At 36.5% G+C, this 24082-nt stretch overlaps 1 protein-coding gene across 5 annotated transcripts in view; it reads right to left on the reverse strand.

Moving 5' to 3' along the window:
• The window catches only part of ASB3 (ankyrin repeat and SOCS box containing 3), an 80209-nt gene that overhangs the window by 29788 nt on the left and 26339 nt on the right, over positions 1-24082 (reverse strand). For 4 of the 5 annotated variants that reach the window (XM_072741268.1, XM_025992641.2, XM_025992643.2 and 1 more), the window contains 4 exons: positions 8324-8436; positions 7595-7730; positions 3951-4128; positions 1373-1570 (listed from right to left, as the gene is read on the reverse strand). In XM_072741268.1, the coding sequence (XP_072597369.1) occupies positions 1373-1570; positions 3951-4128; positions 7595-7730; positions 8324-8436 (625 nt within the window). The remainder of the gene's footprint in view (positions 1-1372; positions 1571-3950; positions 4129-7594; positions 7731-8323; positions 8437-24082) is intronic. The other variant, XM_072741269.1, reaches the window with a different exon arrangement.

Consider the following 24082-nt stretch of genomic DNA (forward strand, 5'->3'; position numbering starts at 1 on the left):
AGCTGTCCATAATAAATTCAGGAGAGCCAATGAAATCTGGGGTATGGAAAAAAAGAAAAGAAATCTGGGGTATGCTTACAACCTCTTCCGTGTCATTAAAAACAAGAGTGTCTATCTGCATATTCCATTCCATTCCATTAATAGATGGACATAGCCTTATTCTTACTATCCATTTTAAGGCCTTAGGAGTCTTATAGACAAGTACTGGTCAGAAGCTAATAAAACATCAGTAATTCTTAATTTATTCTACTTTACAGGATCACAGATTATTAGCAAAACAAACATTTTACTTTTTAATTACCCTGACTCACATAAAGAAATGCCACATACTAAATACATCAAAAGTACAATAATATTTACAAAACTAAAGTTTCATTTTTAGGCTAAGAACAAGTCTTACAAATTTCGAATGGTAAATAACTTAAACACAATCAATGCTTTGATAAAGTCATTTTAATTCTTTTTCCATCCCCCAGCTATACTAAAGTATAATTTACAAAAAAAATTTTAAGATATTTAAAACATACAACATAATAATCCCTAAATATACACACTGTGAAAGGATTCCCCCCCATCGAATTAACACATCCATCACGTCACATATTTACCTTTTGTTTTAGCGAGAGTTTAAATTCTATTCTCTTAGCAAATTTCATTTACACAATACAGTGTTATCAACTATAGTCATCATGTTATATATTAGATCCTCATATGACTGAATGTTTTAATTCTTGAATTGTCTTAAAAACCAAGAATTATCAAAGAAATTTATTTTTTAATGTTTTATTTTTAAGTAGTCTCTACACTTAATAAGGGGCTTAAACCCACAACCCCAAGAGATGAAGAGATGCAACATTTCTAGGCACTCCATTAACTGAGTCAGCCAGGCGCCCCACCCTCCATTTACTTTGATACACTGAAAGTATTCTCTAAAGTTGCTACAGTTAAAAATATAATCCATATCCAAAAAGAGAAGAGAAAAAAACCTGACATTATCACTTCATTTTTACTGTACTTTGGCAGAATAAGGTACATCCTAGAGGATTGTTTTTTTTTTAATTTTTTTTTTTTTTTTTTTTTTTAATTTATGATAGTCACAGAGAGATAGAGAGAGAGGCAGAGACACAGGCAGAGGGAGAAGCAGGCTCCATGCATCGGGAGCCCGACGTGGGATTCGATCCCGGGTCTCCAGGATCGCGCCCTGGGCCAAAGGCAGGCGCCAAACCGCTGCGCCACCCAGGGATCCCTAGAGGATTGTTTTTAAGTCAACAATTCAGCAATGTGAGATATTAAGTTTCATCAAAGAAAAAGATCACTTGGAAATACATCTCCATATAGCAAAAAAGAATAAAAATACAGCAAAAATACATACTCCTTTTGGAAAGCCATACACATGGGAGAACTGAATCCAAAGATGAGACACATCTGGGCATCTGGACTGTAGCCATGCTGTAGTAACATTTCTAGGCATTCTTCATGCCCTCCAAACACTGCTGAATAAACGGGACTCACTTTGTCTGGCCCAATGTCACAAACGCGATTGGTAAGGGGTATTAATAAGTCCAGGATTCTGTAACCACACAAATTCAGGAGTATTTAATGTATATGTACATGAATACAAGCAACATTTCTACAACACATATGTTAAGAGTCACCCACTGATTGATTTAAAGTCTTTCTGTCTCCTATCTACATTAAATTATTACAAGTTGTACACTCCAAAATGTTACCCTTACTGTTGCTTTCTTTATCCAAAGGTCCTTACATATATCTAAAACAGAATTAAATAATATTACCATAAGTAAACAGGGAAAAGGTTGTCCTTATTTTTTCACTATTTACCTTGACACCACCATCACCTACTCCCCCCAAATCAAATTTTCTGTTACATATTTTAGGATCCAGTAATTTAAAACTTCATTATACCAGATATAAGTTTATATCAAGAAAATAATTTTCCTTCTTAAAGGAAAAAAGTTTTACTTTTTTTTTTTTTTAAGTGTTGAGCTTTTTTTTCTTAAAGATTTTATTTATTCATGAGAGACAGAGAGGCAGAGACACAGACAGAGGGAGAAGCAGGCTCCTCGCAGGAAGCCCAATGTGGGACTCCATCTCAGGACTGGAATCACGCCCTGAGCCAAACAAAGGCAGACACTCAACCACTGAGCCACCCAGGCGTCCCAACTTTTACTTTTGTTAAATAAAACTAAAGGTTTCTTTTTCTCATTAATAAGAATTTTTAAAGATGGTGAGTAACATAAAGTGAATAGTATTTTCATGAGGAAATAAGAACTTCTGCTAAAATATTCTATTATGTGAAAAGAATATGAGCTCTTTAAAAACTAAGGCAGATTTATAAAGAAACTGGTTGCTAAGTAGAGGAAGTCCAAAAGAAAATCATTAAAACCTAAGTTCCTAGATTATTTGTAAACTTGCTTCCAGGACTCATCTGGAAAGAAAGGACTAGTCTACTCTTCTAAAGTTTAAAAATAAAACTGGGGTTCCCTGGGTGGCTCAGCAGTTTAGCACCTGCCTTTGGCCCAGGGCACGATCCTGGAGTACCGGGATCGAGTCCCATGTCGGGCTCCCAGCATGGAGCCTGCTTCTCCCTCTGCCTGTGTCTCTGCCTCTCTCTCTCTGTGTCTATCATGAATAAATAAATCTTTAAAAAAATAAAATTAAAAAAACCTGTAAGGATAGGTCAGCTATGAAATCCCCCCTCTTTCTGGGAAAAGAAAGGCAGGTTTACTCCAAAGCTACTTTCCTTTTGTAAGGTAGGCTTAAGATGATAACATTTAAGTAGAATTTAAACTCACAGAAAGCGTTACACTAGAAGTAGTCTATGGAAGAAACTGTCATGACAAACAGAATTCCCAAAATTGAGGACAAATCCCAAGAGGGTTTTGGTATCAATGTAAAGTTTATCATATAATTGTACCTAACACTTATGTTTAAATAACAACCAAGAATTTTAAGAAAAATACCAAATCTTAAAACCTAAAGTATTATGTTAAAATAAAGAATCTGTTTAATGTCCCTTAATAAATGGGTTTAACTTTTAAAAATGAGTTGGAAAAATTATACAAGGTGCAAAAATACTTACAAATATCTTTGAGGAAACAGTAAAATACTGTGCCACCTAGTGGCAAACTAACCAAATTACAGAATTTGGTTGCAATCATAAGTAATGACAATTTCTCTACTATTTTTCAATTAAACTATAAAACTATTAGTTTAGAATTATGACTCTAAATACTTTAAACATATATTTCTAAAGCTATTCATTGTCTATTTATGTTAAGATGGGCTACCATATTCTCACAGGTATAACCAGGTCATTAGCTTCTAAGATTCCTGGAACCCCCAATTTCATGGAGTTCCAACTTTCTTTTAGTCATCCTCTCTCCAGAAAACAGAAAAAATTTCAAAAAAAAATTTTGGCTAAGGAAAAAGAGTAATAGAAGCAGGGAAAAGTATCAAGCTGGACTTGAGATCAGATAAAGAGAAGTCCAGTAAAAGGATCAAGATGGGGAGAACTGTAAAACCCAAACAAAAGAGACTCGACCCAAAAGGGGTCACAAATTCAAAAGCTTTCTGGGGTCAGGGAGGTATCATAAAGAAGTTGAATATGGTCAATGGATCAAGAACTAAAGACACCTGGAATAATACCAGAGCAGAGAAGAGCATGGCCACAGCTTGAGCAATCAAAGGAAAGACTTAACACCCTGAGGATGCCCCAAAATTCCGTCTGTAGCCACTCTGCTCACACAAGACTAAGAGGAGCTGAGGCTGCACAGGAGATACATGGGGGTAGGGCTACTCATACAGTAGGTTGGCAGAGAAGGGAATACCAAGGATTTTGCCTAGAAACAAAGGGCCTGGCCCAGAAGATTTATTCCTTATTACCTTTTGATTATGATACCATTTTTATTTTCTCTTTTAATACTTACTTTGTATGGCCCATTTGTGCAGCTGCATGAATAGGTAACTGCCAATTGTCCTCATTACAGTAAAGATCAGGATCTGCACCACTGGACACCAAAAGCTTGACACATTCTATGTGGCCCTCTTGAGCAGCAATGAACAAGGGAGTAGCTTTGTCCAATGCTTGACAATTAACATTTGCACCTAATACAAAATATAACATTTAACAGATAATCCTAATTTATGGGGGGGAAAAGTGATTAACATAAATTTCAAAACAGCTGTCTTAAAAGGGTTTTATAGTACAATCGTTTTTCCAACCCCAGTGGATACTGTTGTATAAACACTGATTTTCCACGTTTGCTGGTAATCATTTAAATTGTGCTTAAAAAAAAAAAAAATGTGCTTTTATGTTAACAAGGAAACAAGTGATTAGTATTTTAGAATTCATTTTTAAGTTAAAAACAAAAATCTTATTCAATGAAGGATTCATTTCATTCCAATCTGTGTTCCAGCCAAGTACTCTGTGGGCCCAGTAAGTAATCATTGAAAAGGGAAAAATGCAAACCATCAAATATGGATAACATGTTTGATTATTACAGAAAAAGAGAAGAGAAATCTAAATTATAAGACATTATAAATGCCATTAATCAATTCAGGCTGAGATCTATGAAAAAAAATTCCCCTAGGTATGATATACCTTGTGGCTATGCCTTAAAACTAATGTTGACTATATTCTTCATTATATCTCTTTTCTTCATGACCATAGCATGATAGAACCTTATAATGAATAAATCCCTTTCCTATAGGGAAAATGCCTAGTTAAATGGGTTTCCGAGATGATTTTTAAAAAACAAAAATTAATCAATTATTTAAATGCCAGTGCATTAAGATGTAAAAAAGTTGAAAGTGACCACTTTTTCTGAAGGTTTTAAAAATAGCTAATTTCCCTCAAATTTTTTTTTAATTTCCCTGAATTTTTCTCATTGACAAAGTGTGTTAAATATGCTAAGTATGGTGTCATTACATGACTGTGAGAATTTTTAAATTTCTCTAATATGTCTCAGTGGAAAAGTCCTCTTCAAAACAAGGGAAAAAACTATCTTTTTGAAAGGATGTTCCATAAATGCACCTGGAATAAACCACAGCCTTGAGATAGGTAAAAACTATGCAAAACACAAATAGTGAATTAAGGGATTTTATGGAACTTGCAGGAATTCCAAATGGACACTCAACACATTCAGACAAAAAGAATGTTCCTGACTTATACAAGGTGGATGCTTCACCTACCATCAGCCTCAGAAAGGGAACACTAATTACTGAGAAAAGACTAAGTCAAGAAAGAAATCTACTTAACTTTCCTTTTTAAGCAATATTTCATTTTGATTGAAACTTTCAAACTATCAAAAAGAACAAGAAACCAGGATCTCTAAAATTACAGGAAGAAAAGTTAGAAAAATGACAGATAATCCACTGAAAAGAAAATAATTTTAACAAGTTAGGAACATAAAGCTGCATTATAAACATACCTACATACCTTTTTCAATTTGCTGTTCATAACTATTCAGAGGGGGGAAGAAAGGAACAAAGCAAAACAAAACAGGTGCCTAGCATTAAAGAACAAAATAAAATGGAGTATTCTGGGAGACATGCTAGGCATGAAGAAACAGTCATTAAGGTGCTGTTTAACCTTTTATTCTAAATATTAGTTACACACTAATACTTAGAACTTAAAGGACTGAAAGTCATAAAATGAATTAGGACAGCCTCAGGAAGACAAGTCACATGAGAAGAAAACCTGTTTCTAAGCCCTAATTCTGCCAGTAAATATTTTCTAGATCTTTGGCAAGGCACTTAAACACTCAGGGCCTATGATTCTCAATCTAAAAACATACATGTTGAGACACCTGAATGGCTCAGTGGTTGAGCACCTGCCTTTGGCATAGGGCGTAATCCTGGAGTCCCGGGATCAAGTCCCACATCGGGCTCCCTACACGGAGCCTGCTTCTCTCTCTGCCTCTCTCTCTGTGTGTGTCTCTCATGAATGAATAAATAAAATCTTTAAAAAATAAAATAAAATAAAAACATACATGTTTAAATAAGTGATTTTGAAGATTCCTCTCAATGCTAAGATTTACAGACTCAATATTTGTAACAGATACCTTAATTTGGCACTTAATATTTCTTCGCTCCAGGGCACCTAGGTCGCTCAGTCTGGTTAAGCACATGCAGGACTCAATCCCAGGACCGGGATCATGACCCAAGCCAAAGGCAAACGCTCAACCACTGAGCCACCCAGGTGCCCCTGATCTCAGAGTCCTGGTACTGAGCCCCACATCAGGCTCCCTGCTCAGTGGGGAGTCTGCTTCTCCCTTTCCCTCTCTCTCCCTCCCCCTTTTCATGCTCTGTCTCTCTCTCTCTCTCTTTCTCTCTCTCTCTCCCTCTCCCTCAAATAAATATCTTAAAAAAATTTTTTTTCTTTGCTCCAAACTTCAACTTGAGCATTTGAAGTTTGTAAGGAAAAAGCAGAAATAAGAAACTATGTACTTTGCTGTCTAAATAAACTTTGTTTTATATATTTGGAAGTAACTTTTTTTTTTTAAGTAGGCTCCATGCACCCAACATGGGATGGGGCTTGAACTCACATGAGCCTGAAATCAAGACCTGAGCTAAGATCAAGAGTCATACACTTAACCAACTGAGCCACCCAGGCACCCTTGGAGGTAATTTATGAAAAATCTAAGTATGACAGTAATATATAAAAAGGGTAGGTATTTTTTAAAAATTTTTTGTCCTACTGGCAAATCTAGTGTATTTCCCATCTACTTTTAACTATCCATGCTTCATCAGGTTATTTACTGTGAGTGAATACACAGTGTTTGGAGGAATTTAAAAGCCCTTACATAACAAACATTCCTGGTCACAGAAATGTCATACAGCATAAGAATGCCACCTCAACATCATCTTCTCCAATGTGTAATGTTTGTCACAAAGAAACCCTTAGCAACTTTATGTTGCTATTAACATCATAAAGTGTAAACAAGCTTTCAAACAAAACCATTCAAATAATCATACAATTCATCAAAACATACAACTCGAATGTTTAAGATACAAAATAGCTACCTAGGGGATCCCTGGGTGGCTCAGCAGTTTGGTACCTGCCTTTGGCCCAGGGTGTAATCCTAGAGTCCCAGGATCGAGTCCCACATCGGGCTCCCTGCATGGAGCCTGCTTCTCCCTCTGCCTATGTCTCTGCCTCTCTCTCTGTGTGTGTTTCTAATGAATAAATAAATAAAATCTTTAAAAAACAAACAAAATAGCTACCTAATTAATTAAGATTATATAGTCTTATGCCCTAGAAAGTTGAAACTGCTTAGGTCCCCATAAGTGAGAAAAGACCCATCATTCAACTTGCCAATAAACCTGCTTTGGTGATAGATCATTATGTTCCTCCTCAGATAAATTAGTAGCTGTGCATCACATTATGTTAGTAATAGACGCTTAGTAACCAGGCTTATAAATCAACATGTATGTACTCTTATTTACCACTAACATAAAACCATAAATTTCACAACCTGATTTATATCTGGTCAAGAATTATACTTCCTAGGAAGACACACAGTTAAAACTCAAGATCTTAACAGTGCAAAGGCTAATGGATTAATCTTACCCGATGAAATAAGTATGCTCAAGCTTTCTAGCTTGCCATACTGAGCAGCAACAAATAAAGGTGTGATTCCAAAGTCATCTTGGCATTCCTTGTTTGCTCCTTTCTTAAGAAGCAATTTTATGATCTCAGCATTTTCCTAAAGCACAGATTCATATTTTAAATGGGAGAAAACAAAGAAAATAGAAGGTATCTCTTTTCTTATTGCTATGTTTTGGGTTTTTTTCATCCTCACTAAAGGAAAATTTTTTTTAAGTATATTGTTCAATGGGAAGGAAGCATTAAACAATCAGATTATTCTATACCTTTAGTTGGCCCATTAAACATAAACAGATCAAACACTGATCTCTAAAAATTATAATTCGTTTAAAGCCTGTAAAACTAGTTTGCTATCCCAAGCACTAAAGAGTTACCACAATTTCTAAACACACTGTTATAAATAAAATGTGCCATTGCTCCTTATCAACTTATATCCCAAATATTCTGTTGGTCTCTTAACTATGCTATCAACATATGAAAACCTCAGATAATCCCTGAAGCCCAAAGCTGCTGGAACTACTAGAGCAGTTGGCTTATTCAGAATGATCATTAGCATTTAGACTGCCTTTTCTGTACTGCACTAACCATCATAAATCACAGGCAAGTAGGAAGCAAAAACTGTATAGAACTGTCATTTTAAAAGGGTAAAACACATAATTTACATGGAAATGAAATAATAAATTCAGAGGTTACCTGAAAAGTAGCCTGGTGCAAAGCATTCCATCCACACATAGAATGGGATCCATTAACATTTGCTCCATGTCGAAGCAACAGCCTTAACACATCTATCTGTCCATTTTCAACAGCTGCAATACAGCAGTCAAAACAATTATTGTCAGTACAAAGGCATGTTTGTAAACTGGACACTATGGTGATGTTCTCATCACTTATTCACCGTGGAACTCACAATGCTGTGATCATTTCTATCAAGAAATCAAAACACATACTCCCTATGCAATACCAAAACATTTATCACAATTGTCTTAGCCCAAACCTATTAACATATACCATCCTTTCTGTGAACAAACAAAATTATTTTCAATCCTATTTAAAAGATACAGAGGAAACGGAAGCAAGAGGCAAACCTTTATTTTCTATGCTAATGAAGACGATGTTTCTATTTTGTTAAAAATGCAATTGGGAGAGGGATAGGAGTGAACAGGTCAGAAGAAACAGCACCAGACTGAAGAACAGTCTCAATAGGATTGAAAGATTTGCTATTATTACCATTTGACCACAAATAACAATAGTCACTAGCAAACCGAAAAAGCAACACTGCAAGTTCTGCATCATAGATATTTTTTACCATCATAAACAATAATGATTGTTTAAAAGGACTTTTTGTATCAATCAATGAAAATACAGTAAAACTGTGCTTATCTGAAAAGGGGACTCCACATAACCTAAAGAGTATTATTAAAGAACTACATGTCACTTACCCACAGTAACTGAAACTAATGGCTCCCAAGATGATGCTAAAGTAGATCCTTTGAAGAACAATTTGCATGCCCATAGGTATCTAAAAATGGTTTACCCTTTTACCAATTTCACCAAATTATTCTACTTTATCTTATGTACTGAATTTAACATGAGCCCAAGATAAGTGTCACCTAGTATCAGATACATATAACAATTTAAAAATCCTACCTTGTGAGAAAAAACATAGGAGTGATATCACTAAGGTGATACACCACACAAGTGAGACCAAACTTCCCAAAATGTTATTTACCACAAAACTGTGCACTGAGGGTGGCAATGATTCTGGAGGAGTTAATGGAGGAAAAAAAAAATGGAATGCCAAAAACAGAGGTATATAGTACTTGATAAAATAAGTACACACACAAATATACCTTTAGCAAATAAGGTACAAGGTGAATGATGTAGGTATGAGACTACTGTTAAGACTTAAGACTTCTTTGAATTACAAGTTTGGGGAAGAGCTATCAGAAAGTGTATAAGAAGGTCTGACTTCATGTGCTTGGTAATGAGAAAGGTGGTTTGAAAAGCAAGTATGATTTTTTTATTTCATTTCAAGCATATATTTATTCCTTTTATTAAAGTTACAGGTAAGAAGTAAATGAAATCAACAACTTTCAGTCAAAAATTAGAAAGGCACTAGACTTTTAAATGAAGGCCACACATGAAAAACGCTAGCACACATAGAACAGGGAAGATAAAACATTTAAAAGTAGAAAACAAGAAATGGTAAGCATATTCATTATTACTGAAGATAAATAACACGTCACTGATATTCTATTAGTTTTGTATACTGAATTTATAGCAAAGTTTCCCCGTAAGTTCTGTAGTCCAGAGTTCTCCTATCAGAGGAGGTTTCAGAAATGTGATGGTTCAGAAACCACCATGGTTGAAACAGTACCACTGTAATAGATGTTTAACATATCTTATTTCTAAGTTAACATTCAGAGCATTTTACCAAGAAAAGAACAACAGTTTTTCAAGCTATTTGTCTATAATCAATCTAATTTTGGGTGGAGGTCATAAGAGAAAAGGAAGAAAATCTGTTTCATATCCAATTCATACATCATTATCAGAGATTGCCGGCAAAAATCATTCTCTGGCCAGACCCCGAGTTGAAGATTATCAGGTTGTTGGCAGTGATATATGATGCAGGATAAAGATGTTTGTTTTTCATGAGTTAGGCTGACCTTACAAAAATGAAAGTCAAAAATATTTGTTTTGATTGTTAAATACACTATAGTAGAGAAACAGAAAAATTGTTTTCAACATCATAAATACATAAAGATATATGACATCTGCATCTCTGGTGAAAACATTACCCAATGGTAAAAGAGTAAAACCAATACATGAGCAAATAAATAGCATTATTATAGCTCACTAATTATTTCAATATAAGGCAAATTTAACAATTAATAATTAAGAAACAGTGGTTCAGAAAAGTACACTTAGAGCTTACATCTACTACCAAAGCCTCTCCTTTGGGAAAGGTGGATTAACTTATTTCTCCTTATTTAACAAGTTACCAAAATAAGGAGGTAGGGTGCCGTGCAATATCAATGTATGTTATACAATAGAAGTTTATTAAAAAACAGAAAAAGATCTGACTTGAACTTCCCATTTGCTGGCTTCCTAATCCACTAAGAAAGTATGTTCCATGAAGAAAGAAACTGTGTCTCGGGACACCTGGGTGGCTCAGTGGGTTGAGCGCCTGCCTTTAGTTCAGGGTGTGATCCCAGGGTCCTGGGATGGAGTCCCACATCAAGCTCCCCACAGGGAGCCTGCTTCTCCCTCTATGTCTCTGCTTCTCTCTGTCTCTCTCACGAATAAATAAATAAAATCTTAAAAAAAAAAGAAAAGACACTGTGTCTCATTCTGCTTGTATGCTTAGTGCCAAATACAGACAGAAGACAGGCAATAAATAACAGTTGCCTGGATGAATAGGGAAAAAAACATCCTAAAGGAAGTGAGATTTGCTCTTTTTAAGAACACATCCCCTGAAACTAAAAAGGCTTCAGAATTAGACTTCTGGATAGGACAACATAACTGGAACTAAACTAGCCTTCCCACCGTCAACTATCTTACCATACAAGTGAACAAATATATAAGGCAACTTTTTCTGGCATTAAATAGTAGGTGGAACGTTGTGATTCCTAAGAAAAGGGAAATACATGAGGTAAGCCCCCTGACCACTTCAGCTCTCTGCCTGGCAACAGTTCTTAATTATGGAACAGTGAGTTGAAGTCCAAGCAAGGCAAGGGTAGGGCTGAAGAAAAGGTGCTCCAAGAAAGGAAACCGTTCAAGCAGAGGGACAGGAGTCCACTGAGATAAGGAGGCAAAGATTAGAGTTCAAGCAGTTGACATCTGATGTGAGGACCCAGAGAAAAGATAAGTGCAGAGCGGTCCTGGTGTAGGAGATCTCTAAGAATCTTTGGCTGTGGGCTGGGCTGCACATGCCTAAGGCAAGACAAAGCTTACTGGAGAACTGCTAAAGGACTGAGGATAGAACAGAGATAACTAGAGGTCAAATGCTACAGAGGGCAATGGAAATCCTAAGAGTCCTGCCAGTGGTGAAACTATATACCTCATTGCCTTGGGAGTAAAAACCACATCAGAGAGTAAGGCCTACTCTATATCTGCTCTAAGCCTAAAATAAGCCCTGACAAAATGAGGAAAAAGGCAGAGGTTGGTAGGTGAGAGTCCTGCCTAATTAGACACACTTGGGAAAATACCTTAAGCTTTCCACAGATACAGTCTAACAAAGCATAAAAGCAAACCTAAACAAACTGAAGATTATATGTTATTAAATGATTTATTAGAAAAAAAGAAAAAAGGCAGCCCGGGTGGCTCAGCGGTTAAGTGTTGCCTTCAGCCCGGGGTGGGATCCTGGAGACCCGGGATTGAGTTCCACGTCAGGCTCCCTGCACGGAGCCTGCTTCTCCCTCTGCCTCTCTCTCTGTCTCTCATGAATAAATAAATAAAATCTTTTTTAAAAAAATTTAAAAAAGATAAAAATATACCAACAATTCTCTTATGAAAGAATTCTAGTCTCTCTAACATACTATGCACTATGTCCCATATACAAGTCAGAAAGCAGTCACCAGGGATCCCTGGGTGGCGCAGGGGTTTGGCGCCTGCCTTTGGCCCAGGGCGTGATCCTGGAGACCTGGGATCGAATCCCACGTCGGGCTCCCGGTGCATGGAGCCTGCTTCTCCCTCTGCCTATATCTCTGCCTCTCTGTGTGTGTATGACTATCATAAATAAATTTTAAAAATTTTTTTAAAAATTATAAAAAAAAAAAAAAAAGAAAGAAAGCAGTCACGAGAAACTGACCCCAAGACGGCTCAGATGTTCGATTTAACAGTCACCAGGGATCCCTTGGTGGCGCAGCAGTTTGGCGCCTGCCTTTGGCCCAGGGCGCAATCCGGGAGACCCTGGATCGAAACCCACGTCAGGCTCCCAGTGCATGGAGCCTGCTTCTCCCTCTGCCTGTGTCTCTGCCTCTCTCTCTCTCTCTCTCTCTCTGTGTGTGACTATCATAAATAAATAAAAATTAAAAAAAAAAATTTTAGGGAAATACGTTCAAAGACTTTACTTTTAATATAGATGGTATATAGATAGGTGTACAAAGAGAATCACAGCAGAGAAATAAAGTCTTTTAAAAAGGATATTCTAGAGCTGAAAAAAAGAAAGGGATGGGCCTAAAAAAAGATTGGAGATAGGAGAAGAGTCAATGAATTTGAAGACCTCAATATAAATCACCCAATCTAAAGAACTGAGAGAGTGGCACCTGACTGGCTCAGTCAGAAGAGCATGCAACTCTTGACCTTAGAGTCAGGAGTTTGAGCCTTGCATTGGATGTAGAGATTATTTAAAATAAAACTTGGGGGAAAAAAATGAAAAAACCGAGAAAAGGACTTCAGGAAAATCAACTATGCATCAGGAGGAGCCTGTGGGTCAACATCAAATAGTCCAATATACATGTAACTGAAAGTCCCAAAGGAGAAGAGAATAAGAATGGAAACAGAAAAATATATATATTTCAAGACATAATGGCTCAAATTTTCCAAAATTTGATTTTAAAAGCAAAAAGAAAAGCCACATTGACTTACAGATCCCAGAAAATCAGCAAACCACAGCTCTCTGAAAGAAGTCATTACGCTTCTTACGATTTCACATTATATGTAAATTAAGGATGACTATATAAACATACCTGACAGCTCCATAGAAGAATTCCCATGATTATAAGAGAGGGGCTATAAACAACAAGCCACTGAAATCAACCTCACAGCTATAATAGCAGTTTTTGTTTTGTTTTTTTCAGAGCTCCTCTCTGAACTTAAAATCTACCATTTCATCATATCCTTCAAGACTGTGCAATTAAATTACTTAATCCAGACATTCCACAGTACCTGGGAGTGCATCAAGCACGAGGGTTATAGCAGTCAACCCAACAGACAAGGTATTTGCCTTCATGGAACTTCCCTTCTAATCAGAGAGATGAGTAATAAACAAACATAGATAAATAAAATAAGTTCTCATAAAAAAAATACTGTGAAAGAAATTAACAGAGTAAAATAATACACAGTGACTTGGGATAAGTGTACTACTTTAGAAAAGGGGAGAAAGGTCAACTCTGAAACAAAGACAGATGAAGAGAGAAATGAAAGATAAAAAGCAGTAAAGTCACGCAAAGAGATGGAGGAGGCTGGAGGAGGCGTACTCCAAACAGGAAATACGAGCATGAAGGCCAAGAGGAAGCAAAGAGGGTATGTTTGAGGAACAGCAAGATGTCCTTTGTTCCTGAGACAGGTCTCAAGAAGAAGCTAAATTCTGTAGGGCATGGTCAGAAGTTTTAATTAATTGGTTGGCTGATTTATTTGTTCATTTATTTATTTTAAGGAAACAATGAGTTTTCAGCTAGAGCTTTTCAAAGGAAAACAGCTCTCTGTTCAGCCTCACCTTGTAAGCCTCTCCCCCTCACTTTCCTGTGTTCTAGCCACACTACTTTTATTTCAATGGTTCTTTCAATGCAACAACTAGGAAAAATTTTCACTGACTAACCCACCTAAAGTAGATCCCCCTATTACTTTCTATCATATCATCATGCTCCATTCCTCTCTATCACTTACTAATAGATTGCCATTATAATTCACATGCATACTTGTTCATCATAAATTCCTCACCAGATTGTAAAACTCACTCACTATGTATCCTCAGCCCTTCGTAAAGTGCTGACACTTCACTGACATATAAGAGCCATTCAGTAAATATGAGCTAGATGACAGAAAACAGAAGAGGATTTATACTGACTGGTCACTTCAAACAGAAACGCACCAACACAAATACTAAGAATAGAAATAATGAGAGGGGAAAAAAAACAACAACACTACTTGAGATTAACACTAAGCAGGATTCTCAAACTGACTAATCAGATCTTTGCCATTAGCACAGGAAAAATAAACCTGCACACAACTGATGTTAAAATGGAAACAATAAGGGGATCCCTGGGTGGCGCAGCAGGTTTGGCGCCTGCCTTTGGCCCAGGGCGCGATCCTGGAGACCCGGGATCGAATCCCACGTCCGGCTCCTGGTGCATGGAGCCTGCTTCTCCCTCTGCCTGTATCTCTGCCTCTCTCTCTCTCTCTCTCTGTGTGACTATCATAAATAAATAAAAATTAAAAAAAAAATGGAAACAATAAGATTCAAGTAATAAAATCTAGAGAAGTATTTATTTGGAACTTATAAATTAAATGAGACAGTCACATAATGAGTTCTTTTACTGCTGTAATCAAAATTTATTTTATTTTATTTTTATTTATTTATGATAGTCACACAGAGAGAGAGAGAGAGGCAGAGACATAGGCAGAGGGAGAGCAGGCTCCATGCACCGGGAGCCCGACGTAGGATTCGATCCTGGGTCTCCAGGATCGCGCCCTGGGCCAAAGACAGGTGCTAAACCGCTGCGCCACCCAGGGATCCCTGTAATCAAAATTTAAACAATAACCTGTAAACAGATAAAAGGATCAACATCATTAGTCATGAGGGAAATGCAAATCAAAATCATGAGATGCCGCTTCACACCCAGTAGGATGGCTATACTCAAAAAGATGGACAAGTACTGACAAGGGTGTGGAGAAATGAAACCATCATCCATTGCTGCTCGGAATATAAAATGGTACAGCCGCTTTGTAAGTCCTGTAGTTCCTCAAAAAGTCACATATAGGGTTATCACATGACCCAGCTATTCCACTCCTAGAAATTTCCACAAAACAAAACAGAAAACATATATCCACACAAAAACTTTTACACAGGGACACCTGGGTGGCTCACTGGTTGAGTGTCTGCCTTTGGCTCAGGTTGTGATCCCAGGGTCATGGGATCAAGCCCACATGGGGCTCCTCACAGGGAGCTTGCTTCTCCCTCTGCCTATGTCTCTGCCTCTCTTTCTGGGTCTCTCATGAGTGAATGAATGAATGAATGAATGAATGAATGAATGAATAAATAAAATCTTTTTTTAAAAAGCTTTTACACAAATAATTTTGGCAAGATTATTCATGGCAGTCAAAAAGCAGGGATCCCTGGGTGGCGCAGCGGTTTGGCGCCTGCCTTTGGCCCGGGGCGCGATCCTGGAGACCCGGGATCGAATCCCACGTCGGGCTCCCGGTGCATGGAGCCTGCTTCTCCCTCTGCCTATGTCTCTGCTTCTCTCTCTCTCACTGTGTGCCTATCATAAATAAATAAAATTTAAAAAAAAAAAAAAGCAGAAATAACCCAAATATTCATCAATTGAAGAACAGATAAACAAAAGGTGGTACATCATCCTACTGAATATTATTCAGCCATAAATAAGAATGAAGTACTGATGTATATTGCAACACGAGCCTTGAAAACTTTATGCTAAGTGAAAAAAAAAAACAAATGCAAAAGGCCACATATTGGTGATTATATGAAATGTCAAGAATAAGCAATTCCATAGACACAAAGTAGTTTCACAGTTGCCAGGGGTGAAGGGGAAGGAATGGGAAGTGATTGTTACCCCATGCAGGGTCCCCTGTAGCTGATGGTCTCTTTACATTTTGTATTATCTTTCAGCCTAACTTTCATGTCAGAAGCATTTCTAACAATGCACTTCTCTTAAAACTTTGTGGGTCTTCTGTCAATCTTCTTAGGGCTCTCTTTAATAGACAAAACCATGCTCACAAGGCTCTTTGAGATAAAGCCTTTCTCTGCCCTGGGCTTCTGCTGAGGAGCAACACTCCTAAACTTCTTAAAGCCCCACTGCTTGGCTGAGTGTGCCTATAAATCACACCCTAAAATCTTTAGAGGACCTTTCATCTGCCTGAATACTACTATAAGGCACCACCTTTAACACACACAGATTTTATCAAAATACTTTACAAATCATAAAGGAGACTTCACTTTAATACTACTTTTTCCTAGTAGTGTCATGGTTTTGGTATTTGCTTGGAAGTCTTAATTCAAGCCTTTTGCTCTGAGTAGAGGCCGAGAACTTTCAAAACCATCAAGTGCAGGCTCTTTTGTGTTTTAAAGTCTTTCCTTTAGTTACCTCTCTCCTTTCACTTATTTTGTCCCAAAGTGCTTTTCTGGCTTATTCCACTGAAAAATCATCACCTTGAATGTAGTTACCAGAACATCAGCATTAATTAAAATATGAACGTGGGGGCTGGGGAGACATGGACAGGACTTGGTAAGAGGTGTTAGATTAACTGATTAGCAGTTTTTAAAGGAAAAGTGAATTTAGAGCCAAACTTTTCACCACACAATAATCAAAAAATAAAAAATAAAAATAAATAAGAAAAACCAGAATTGTACATTTATAAGATATTAGTAGAAAACCATTTTAAATCTTAATGCCATAGATACAATCACAAAATAAAAGATAAAGGGATTTCAAGAGATACATATACAATAGAATTGAAAAAGCAGTAAGGAAACAAGTACTCAGGGAAATAATTATTTTCACAAAACATAAAAATGAACTTTAATACAGACGCCTGGGTGGTCCAGTGCTGAGTGTCTGTCTTTGGCTCAGGTCATGATCTCAGGGTCCTGGGACTGAGTACTGCATCAGGCTCCCTCCAGGAAGCCTGCTTCTCCCTCTGCCTATGTCTCTGCCTCTCTCTCTGTGTGTCTCTCATAAATAAATAAATAAAATCTTTTTTAAGAATGAGGTAATAATATATAGAATTCATAAAAATCAGTAAGGAAAACATGAAGAATCTTATAGATGAGTGACATGAGTAGATAAATTTATTTTTAAAAAGTACAAGAAATAAATAGATATGGGAACACATATAAACATGGCAATATTCCTTACATTAGCAAATATGTTATGCAATGGTGTCCTTGTGATGATTTATCAACTTTTTGGTGACTTAATAAGGTTTACATGAAAGTGTAAATAAAATGCTTATTTTTTTACTTAGTCATCCTTCAACTGAAAATTTGATGTGTGGAAAGATTTCATAGTTATTCTTTTCAAACATGAAGTGACTAGTAATAAAACAAAAAGTCTAAATATCTAATATTAAGATATAATACCTTCAGTAGACTAAAATAATATCTAAAACCATAACTATTAAAATAGTATTGAAATGTAAAAAAAATGCTTAGAGCAGAGTAAGTGAAAAAATGTAAATTGGATATATGCATGTATCATATGATATGCAAAGTGCCTCTTTCCATTATAAAATGTCTATATGAATTTCTGTATAAACTACATAAAATACCTACCCATAAGGAATTGTAGGGAATTCTTAAAGATACAAACATGTAGGATAAGGGACAATTTTTTTCTTCTTTAAGTCTGCTATTGTTTATACAATAAAAATAGAAAAAAAAAAGATGTTTGTGATATCTATGCTGTTAATACAGACACTTTCTTCTCAACCATATATCTTCTAGTCTGTCTCATTATTAACAATTTTTCAACTGGGTATTGTATTTCAAAAATTTGTACAGGAATATTTTGGAGATTGGCTTATTCCAAAGTCTACAAATTTTTCATCACAAGATGATACTTCTGCTGTTGTGACTCAAGGCACTATCTTCAAGCTCACTTTAATATCTGCCTTTAAACAGAATTTCAGTCCAAAGAACAATTCAAAATAACATTTAAATACCATAAGACAGGCACCTGGGTGGCTTAGTGTCTGTCTTTGGCTCAGGTCATGACCCTAGGGTCTTGGGATAGAGCCCCGCATCAGGCTCTCTGCTCAGCAGGGAGCCTGCTTCTCCCTCTCCCTCTGCCTGCCATTCTGCCTACTTGTGCTTCTTTCTGTGTCAAATAAATAAAATCTCTTAAAAATAAAATTAAATAAATACCATAAGACAGAAATTCCGATATAATACTTGTATGAGAACTCAATCTTTGTACGGCATTTCCCTATAATAAGATTTCAGATCCTGTATTACAGCTTAGAGTACAGAAGGATATAGAGAAGACTACAGAATTAGTGAAGCAACACTGTAGGGGCAGACAGATGATTCAAACATCTGGAACACAGTCCTGTTTCCTCATTATGATCAAAGAGATCTGCTATGTGCAGAAAAAGACCCCTGAAGTCATCTTTCAGGAGACAAAAAAGTATGCCTTTATCTATTAGTTGGGTTCTGTAAACAACAAATAAATATATTCTACCGAGGGTCACAAACTGAACAGCTTATCAGTTGGATTCTATCCCATGTGTTTTATTTGGTCCACACAGTTTTATTTGGCTTTGTTAATTTGTTTTGTTTTATAGTTAAGGCAAAATTCAAAAATCAGAAATTTTCATATTAAAAAAATACAGATATCCATACTCAAAGTACCTTGAAAATCTGGCAACACTGGGCTAGAGCAAGTAGTGGCTGTCCCTTTACACTGGGTTTCACTTTCCTCAGTAGTCCCTAACATTCTCTAGGCATCATTACTTATAATCTACCTTCTGGCCTCAGGAGCCTTACTGTCTGATTTACCTTCTCCAGAATAATTACTTATGACCAATCTTACTGGTTTAAATAAACATGCTTACTTTTCCTCTTCTATAACGACGTTGATCTTGTCAACCAGCGTTACAAACATACAATTTTACCATCCTCAAAAAAGGAGTCCAAAGTCTATAATCTCTTCCCATGGTCACTACCTGTACAAACGGCCATTCATTTGCCAGATTTTCCTCTCTTCCAAAAAACACAACTGGGCCTATAAGGTAGGCAGAAGCTGTTAACACAGAACCTTTATGTTCTTTCTTGCCCTTCTATTTCCTGTCCCAAGTTTTCACTGAATCTAATGACATTTCCTTAGACTGTTTAATTAGTATCATTTATTCCTTCTCTCATGTCTAAGAATAGGCTCCAACTACTGACAACAATAAATCTTGGAAAGATTTAAATTCCAAGACAACAAACTGTATACTTTCTGCTTGGTCTTACTGGGGCTTTATGAAGTCATGACTTCACACTTAACAGTTATGAATGACTACAACTCAAATACCTCCCTCCCAATCCAACAACAACAACAACAACAAAATGCTTATAATCATCAGTGTTTACAGATTTTCTGTATTTTCCATCATCTAATCACAGCAGTCTTTATTGGAAATTAATTTCTATTCACTTTAATTTGAGTAGAATTTATAATTTAAATATATGTGTTTATTGTCACTGACAATCATACCCTAGAAGCCAATAAACGGGTTTTACTGCAAAATACTTCAGCAACCTAATCATTATGGCAAAGCTGAAGAATTATTTACTTTTGAGGGAATATTATTATTTAAAGATGCGTATGTATTTCTATGCAATATAGGCACTAAACTATAATTTATTTCTTATAGAGCCACCCTACAACCCAGTAATTACACCAGTGGGTATTTACCCCAAAGATACAAATGTTGTGAACCAAAGGGGCACCTGCACCCCAATGTTTATAGCAGCAAGGTCCTCAATGGAAAAAGCCCAGATGTCTGACAGATGAATAAAGAAGATGCAGTATATATATACACACACACACATATATATAAATATGTGTATATATTATATACACACGCATATATACACTACATGGACTATTACTCAGCCATCAAAAAATAAAACCTTGCCATTTGAAACAACATGGATGGAACTAAAGGATATTATGCTAAGCAAAATAAGTTAATAAGAGAAAGCCAATTATCATATGGTCTCACTCATATGTGGATCTTATTTAAGAAACAAAACTGAGGATCACAGGGAAAGAGAGGAAAAAAATAAAACAAGAAGAAATCAGAGAGGGAGACAAACCGTAAGGGACTCTCAATCCTAGGAAACAAACTGAGGGTCGCTGGAGGGGAAGGGGCTGGGTGATGGACATTAAGGAGGGCAGGTGATATAATGAGCACTGGGTGTTATATAAGACTGATGAGTCACTGACCTCTACCCCTGAAACCAATAATACGTTATATGTTAATTAACTGAATTTAAATTTTTTTTTAAAAGAAAATTTCTTTTTTTCCTCAACAAGGTGGTAATACCAACTTTCTTTGGTTTAGAAGCATTTCCACAGGGATGCCTGGGTGGCTCAGCAGTTGAGCATCTGCCTTTGGCTCAGGGCGTGATCCTGGATTTCCGGGATCGAGTCTCACACTGGGCTCCCTGCATGAAGCCTGCTTCTCCCTCTACCTACGTCTCTGCCTCTCTCTCTGTCATTCTCATAAATAAATAAAATCTCTTTAAAAAAAATTGAAGCATTTCCACAACTCAAGTGATTCTAAGTAGAGAGAAACTGATTTGTGAATATCATCAAATAAAACAAAATTTCTACGTAAGACTAGGATGGCCTTAAACATGAAAAGTATCCCATAAGGTATTTGGAAGAAGAAAGAGAGGAGGAAGAAAGTAAGGAGGAAGAGAAAGAAACTACTTCATGGGTGCGGATAACTAGGACCAGACATTTCAACAGCATGAAACTGTAAGTCCCCTTGTATTCTTGTGGTATCATTCTTAGTATATACCAACTAATATATAATGTATCTCAATCAAAATCTTCAAGTAACATGCTCACATGAGCATCAGTAACAATCTGTGCACAAGATGGTATCTGGAGAACAAGGAAAATTAAATCAACTCTTGCAAATATATTACATTCTTTTAGAACACCATTAGTATGCTTAAGATTGCTGACTATCCACCTAAGACTGTTCTAAAATCAATGAACAGGTAATAAACATTACATGAGCTAGAAATGATGAAAATTATACTAAAAACGAAATAAAGGACCTATCAACTAATTACAATGCAGAGATCTTAACTGAATCCTGATTTCAACAATCTGAATCCTGATGTCAACAATCTGAAAAATACAAATAAACATATATACAACAATCAGGGAAATTCAAACACCAATTGAAAGTTTGATGATACTGATCAATTACTGTTATCTTTAAGAGCAATAATAGCATTGTGATTGTTTTTTCAAGAAATATCTTTACCCTTTGAAGATACATACACAAATACTTATGTGTTAAATCATATGATGAATGGAGTTGTCCTTCAAAATAATGGAGTGGAGACAGTGAGTAGAGCTATAAATGAAACATGACTTGCCCTAAGTTGAAAACAATTGAAGTTCAGTGTCAGGTACATGGCAATTTATTTCATTCTTCTCTATATTTAAGAATGCCATGAATTTTTAGGAGAATTTCAAATGGGAATTCCAAAAATATTTTGCATATCTGAAATATTCCTACTGTGCATAAAAGTGAATTTTTAAAAAGATAGCAGAAAAATCTAACTGAACACTCTTACTTAATACTATAAAGTTGTACTTTATATATTAATTAAAAATGCTTTAAACTGGGGATCCCTGGGTGGCGCAGCGGTTTGGCGCTTGCCTTTGGCCCAGGGCGCGATCCTGGAGACCCAGGATCAAATCCCACATCAGGCTCCCGGTGCATGGAGCCTGCTTCTCCCTCTGCCTATGTCTCTGCCTCTCTTTCTCTCTGTGACTATCATAAATAAATATATTTAAAAAAAATGCTTTAAACTTAAAGAAACAGGGAGAAGAGAAACAGACAAGAAAATAGATGAATCTACAGCAGAATAATAATAGTAATTAGGACTGAACTCACCTTCATAATACTTTGTGTCTCTTACAGGACTTATTATAGTATGCCTTGAATTCTTGTTATTTTAATAACCCCAACTAGATGGTAAGCCCTTGATAGCAGGAACTAAGCCTAATGAAGAAGATAGAACCCTGATAATCACCTAATCAATTGAGGATAATGAGGAAAATTCTGCTGTAAGGTCTACTATCTTGCTGAAGCAAAGATAACTGGCTAAGCTGGTGACTCTTTGTTCCTTCCCTCTCTACACCTTATAGGAGCCACCTAGTATCACATGCTACGGCAAAGGAGACAAACGCTTCAAAGACAGAAGAGCACTCACTACTGCTCAGTTAAGGATCCATAAATAGCAGAACTCTCCAATACAGAAGCCACTAGCCACAAGTAGCTGTTTACATTTAAATTAATTAAAACTATAGTGTCAGAATCAAAACACAAGAAACAAGGTTGATGAGGATGTGGAGAGAAAGGAATCCTTGTCCACTGTTGGTGGTAATGCAAACTGGTGCACCCGCTGTGGAAAACAGTATGGAGGTTCCTCAAAAAAATTAAAAATAGAATTACCATATAACCAAGAAATTCCACTACTGGGTATTTACCCAAAGAATATAAAAATAATAATTCAAAAAGACATATGTTCCCTATGTTTATTACAGCATTATTTACAATAGCCAAATTATGGAAGCAACCTAAATGTTCATCAATAGATGAATGCATAAAGAAGATGTGATATATATGTATACGTATATATCATGTACATAAATATATGTACATGTGGAATATTATTCAGCCATTAAAAAGAATGAAATCCTGCCATTTGCAACAACATAATGAATCTAGAGAGTATAATGCTAAGCAAAATAAGTCAGTAGAGGAAGACAAATCCCATATGATCTCACTCATATGTGGAATTTATGACACAAAAAAGACGAACAAAAGGAGGAGAAAAGAGACAAACCAAGAAACAGACTCTCAACTACAGAGAACTAACTAATGGTCACCAGAGGGGAGGCGAGTGTGGGAATGGGTGAAACAGGTGATAGGGATTAAGACTACACATCACGGGGGATCCCTGGGTGGCTCAGGGGTTTATCAACTGCCTTCAGCCTACAGTGTGTCCTGGAGTCCCGGGATTGAGTCCCACGTCAGGTTCCCTGCATGAAGCCTGTTTCTCCCTCTGCCTGTGTCTCTGCCTCTCTCTCTCTCATGAGTAAATAAATAAAATCTAAAAAAAAAAAAAGTACACATCACAATGAGCACTGAGTATTGTACAGAACTGCTGAATCACTCTATTGTATGCCTGAAACTAATTAATTGTATGTTAACTATACAAGATTTTAAACAAAAATTTAAATTTAAATTAATTAAAATTAAATTAATTTATTAAAATTTGAGTACTTCAATCAAACTAGCTACATTTAAAGTGCTCAAGAACGGGATGCCTGGGTGGCTCAGCGGTTTGGCGCTTGCCTTCGGCCCAGGGCATGACCCAGAAACCCAGGATCAAGTCCCACATCGGGCTCCCTGCATGGAGCCTGCTTCTCTCTCTGCTTCTCTCTCTGCCTGTGTCTCTGCCTGTGTCTCTGCCTCTCTCTCTCTCTCTGTATCTCTCATGAATAAATAAAATCTTACAAAAAAAAAAAAGTGCTCAAGAGTCACACATAGCTAGTGATTATCATACTGGATAGTGTAGATATAAGACATTTCCAAGTTCTATGAAACAGTATTGGTCTAGAGTTTAGAATTTAACTGAACTAGAATTTAATCTAGAATACCAGGCACGTCTATCTAAGATACATGCATTCCTAGCCATAGGATAGAGGAACAGGACACCAGTTGTGGCTCCTATGGCTTGGGGTTAAGTGA

This window comes from Vulpes vulpes, chromosome 16, assembly GCF_048418805.1.
Source record: "Vulpes vulpes isolate BD-2025 chromosome 16, VulVul3, whole genome shotgun sequence".
NCBI lineage: Eukaryota > Metazoa > Chordata > Mammalia > Carnivora > Canidae > Vulpes > Vulpes vulpes.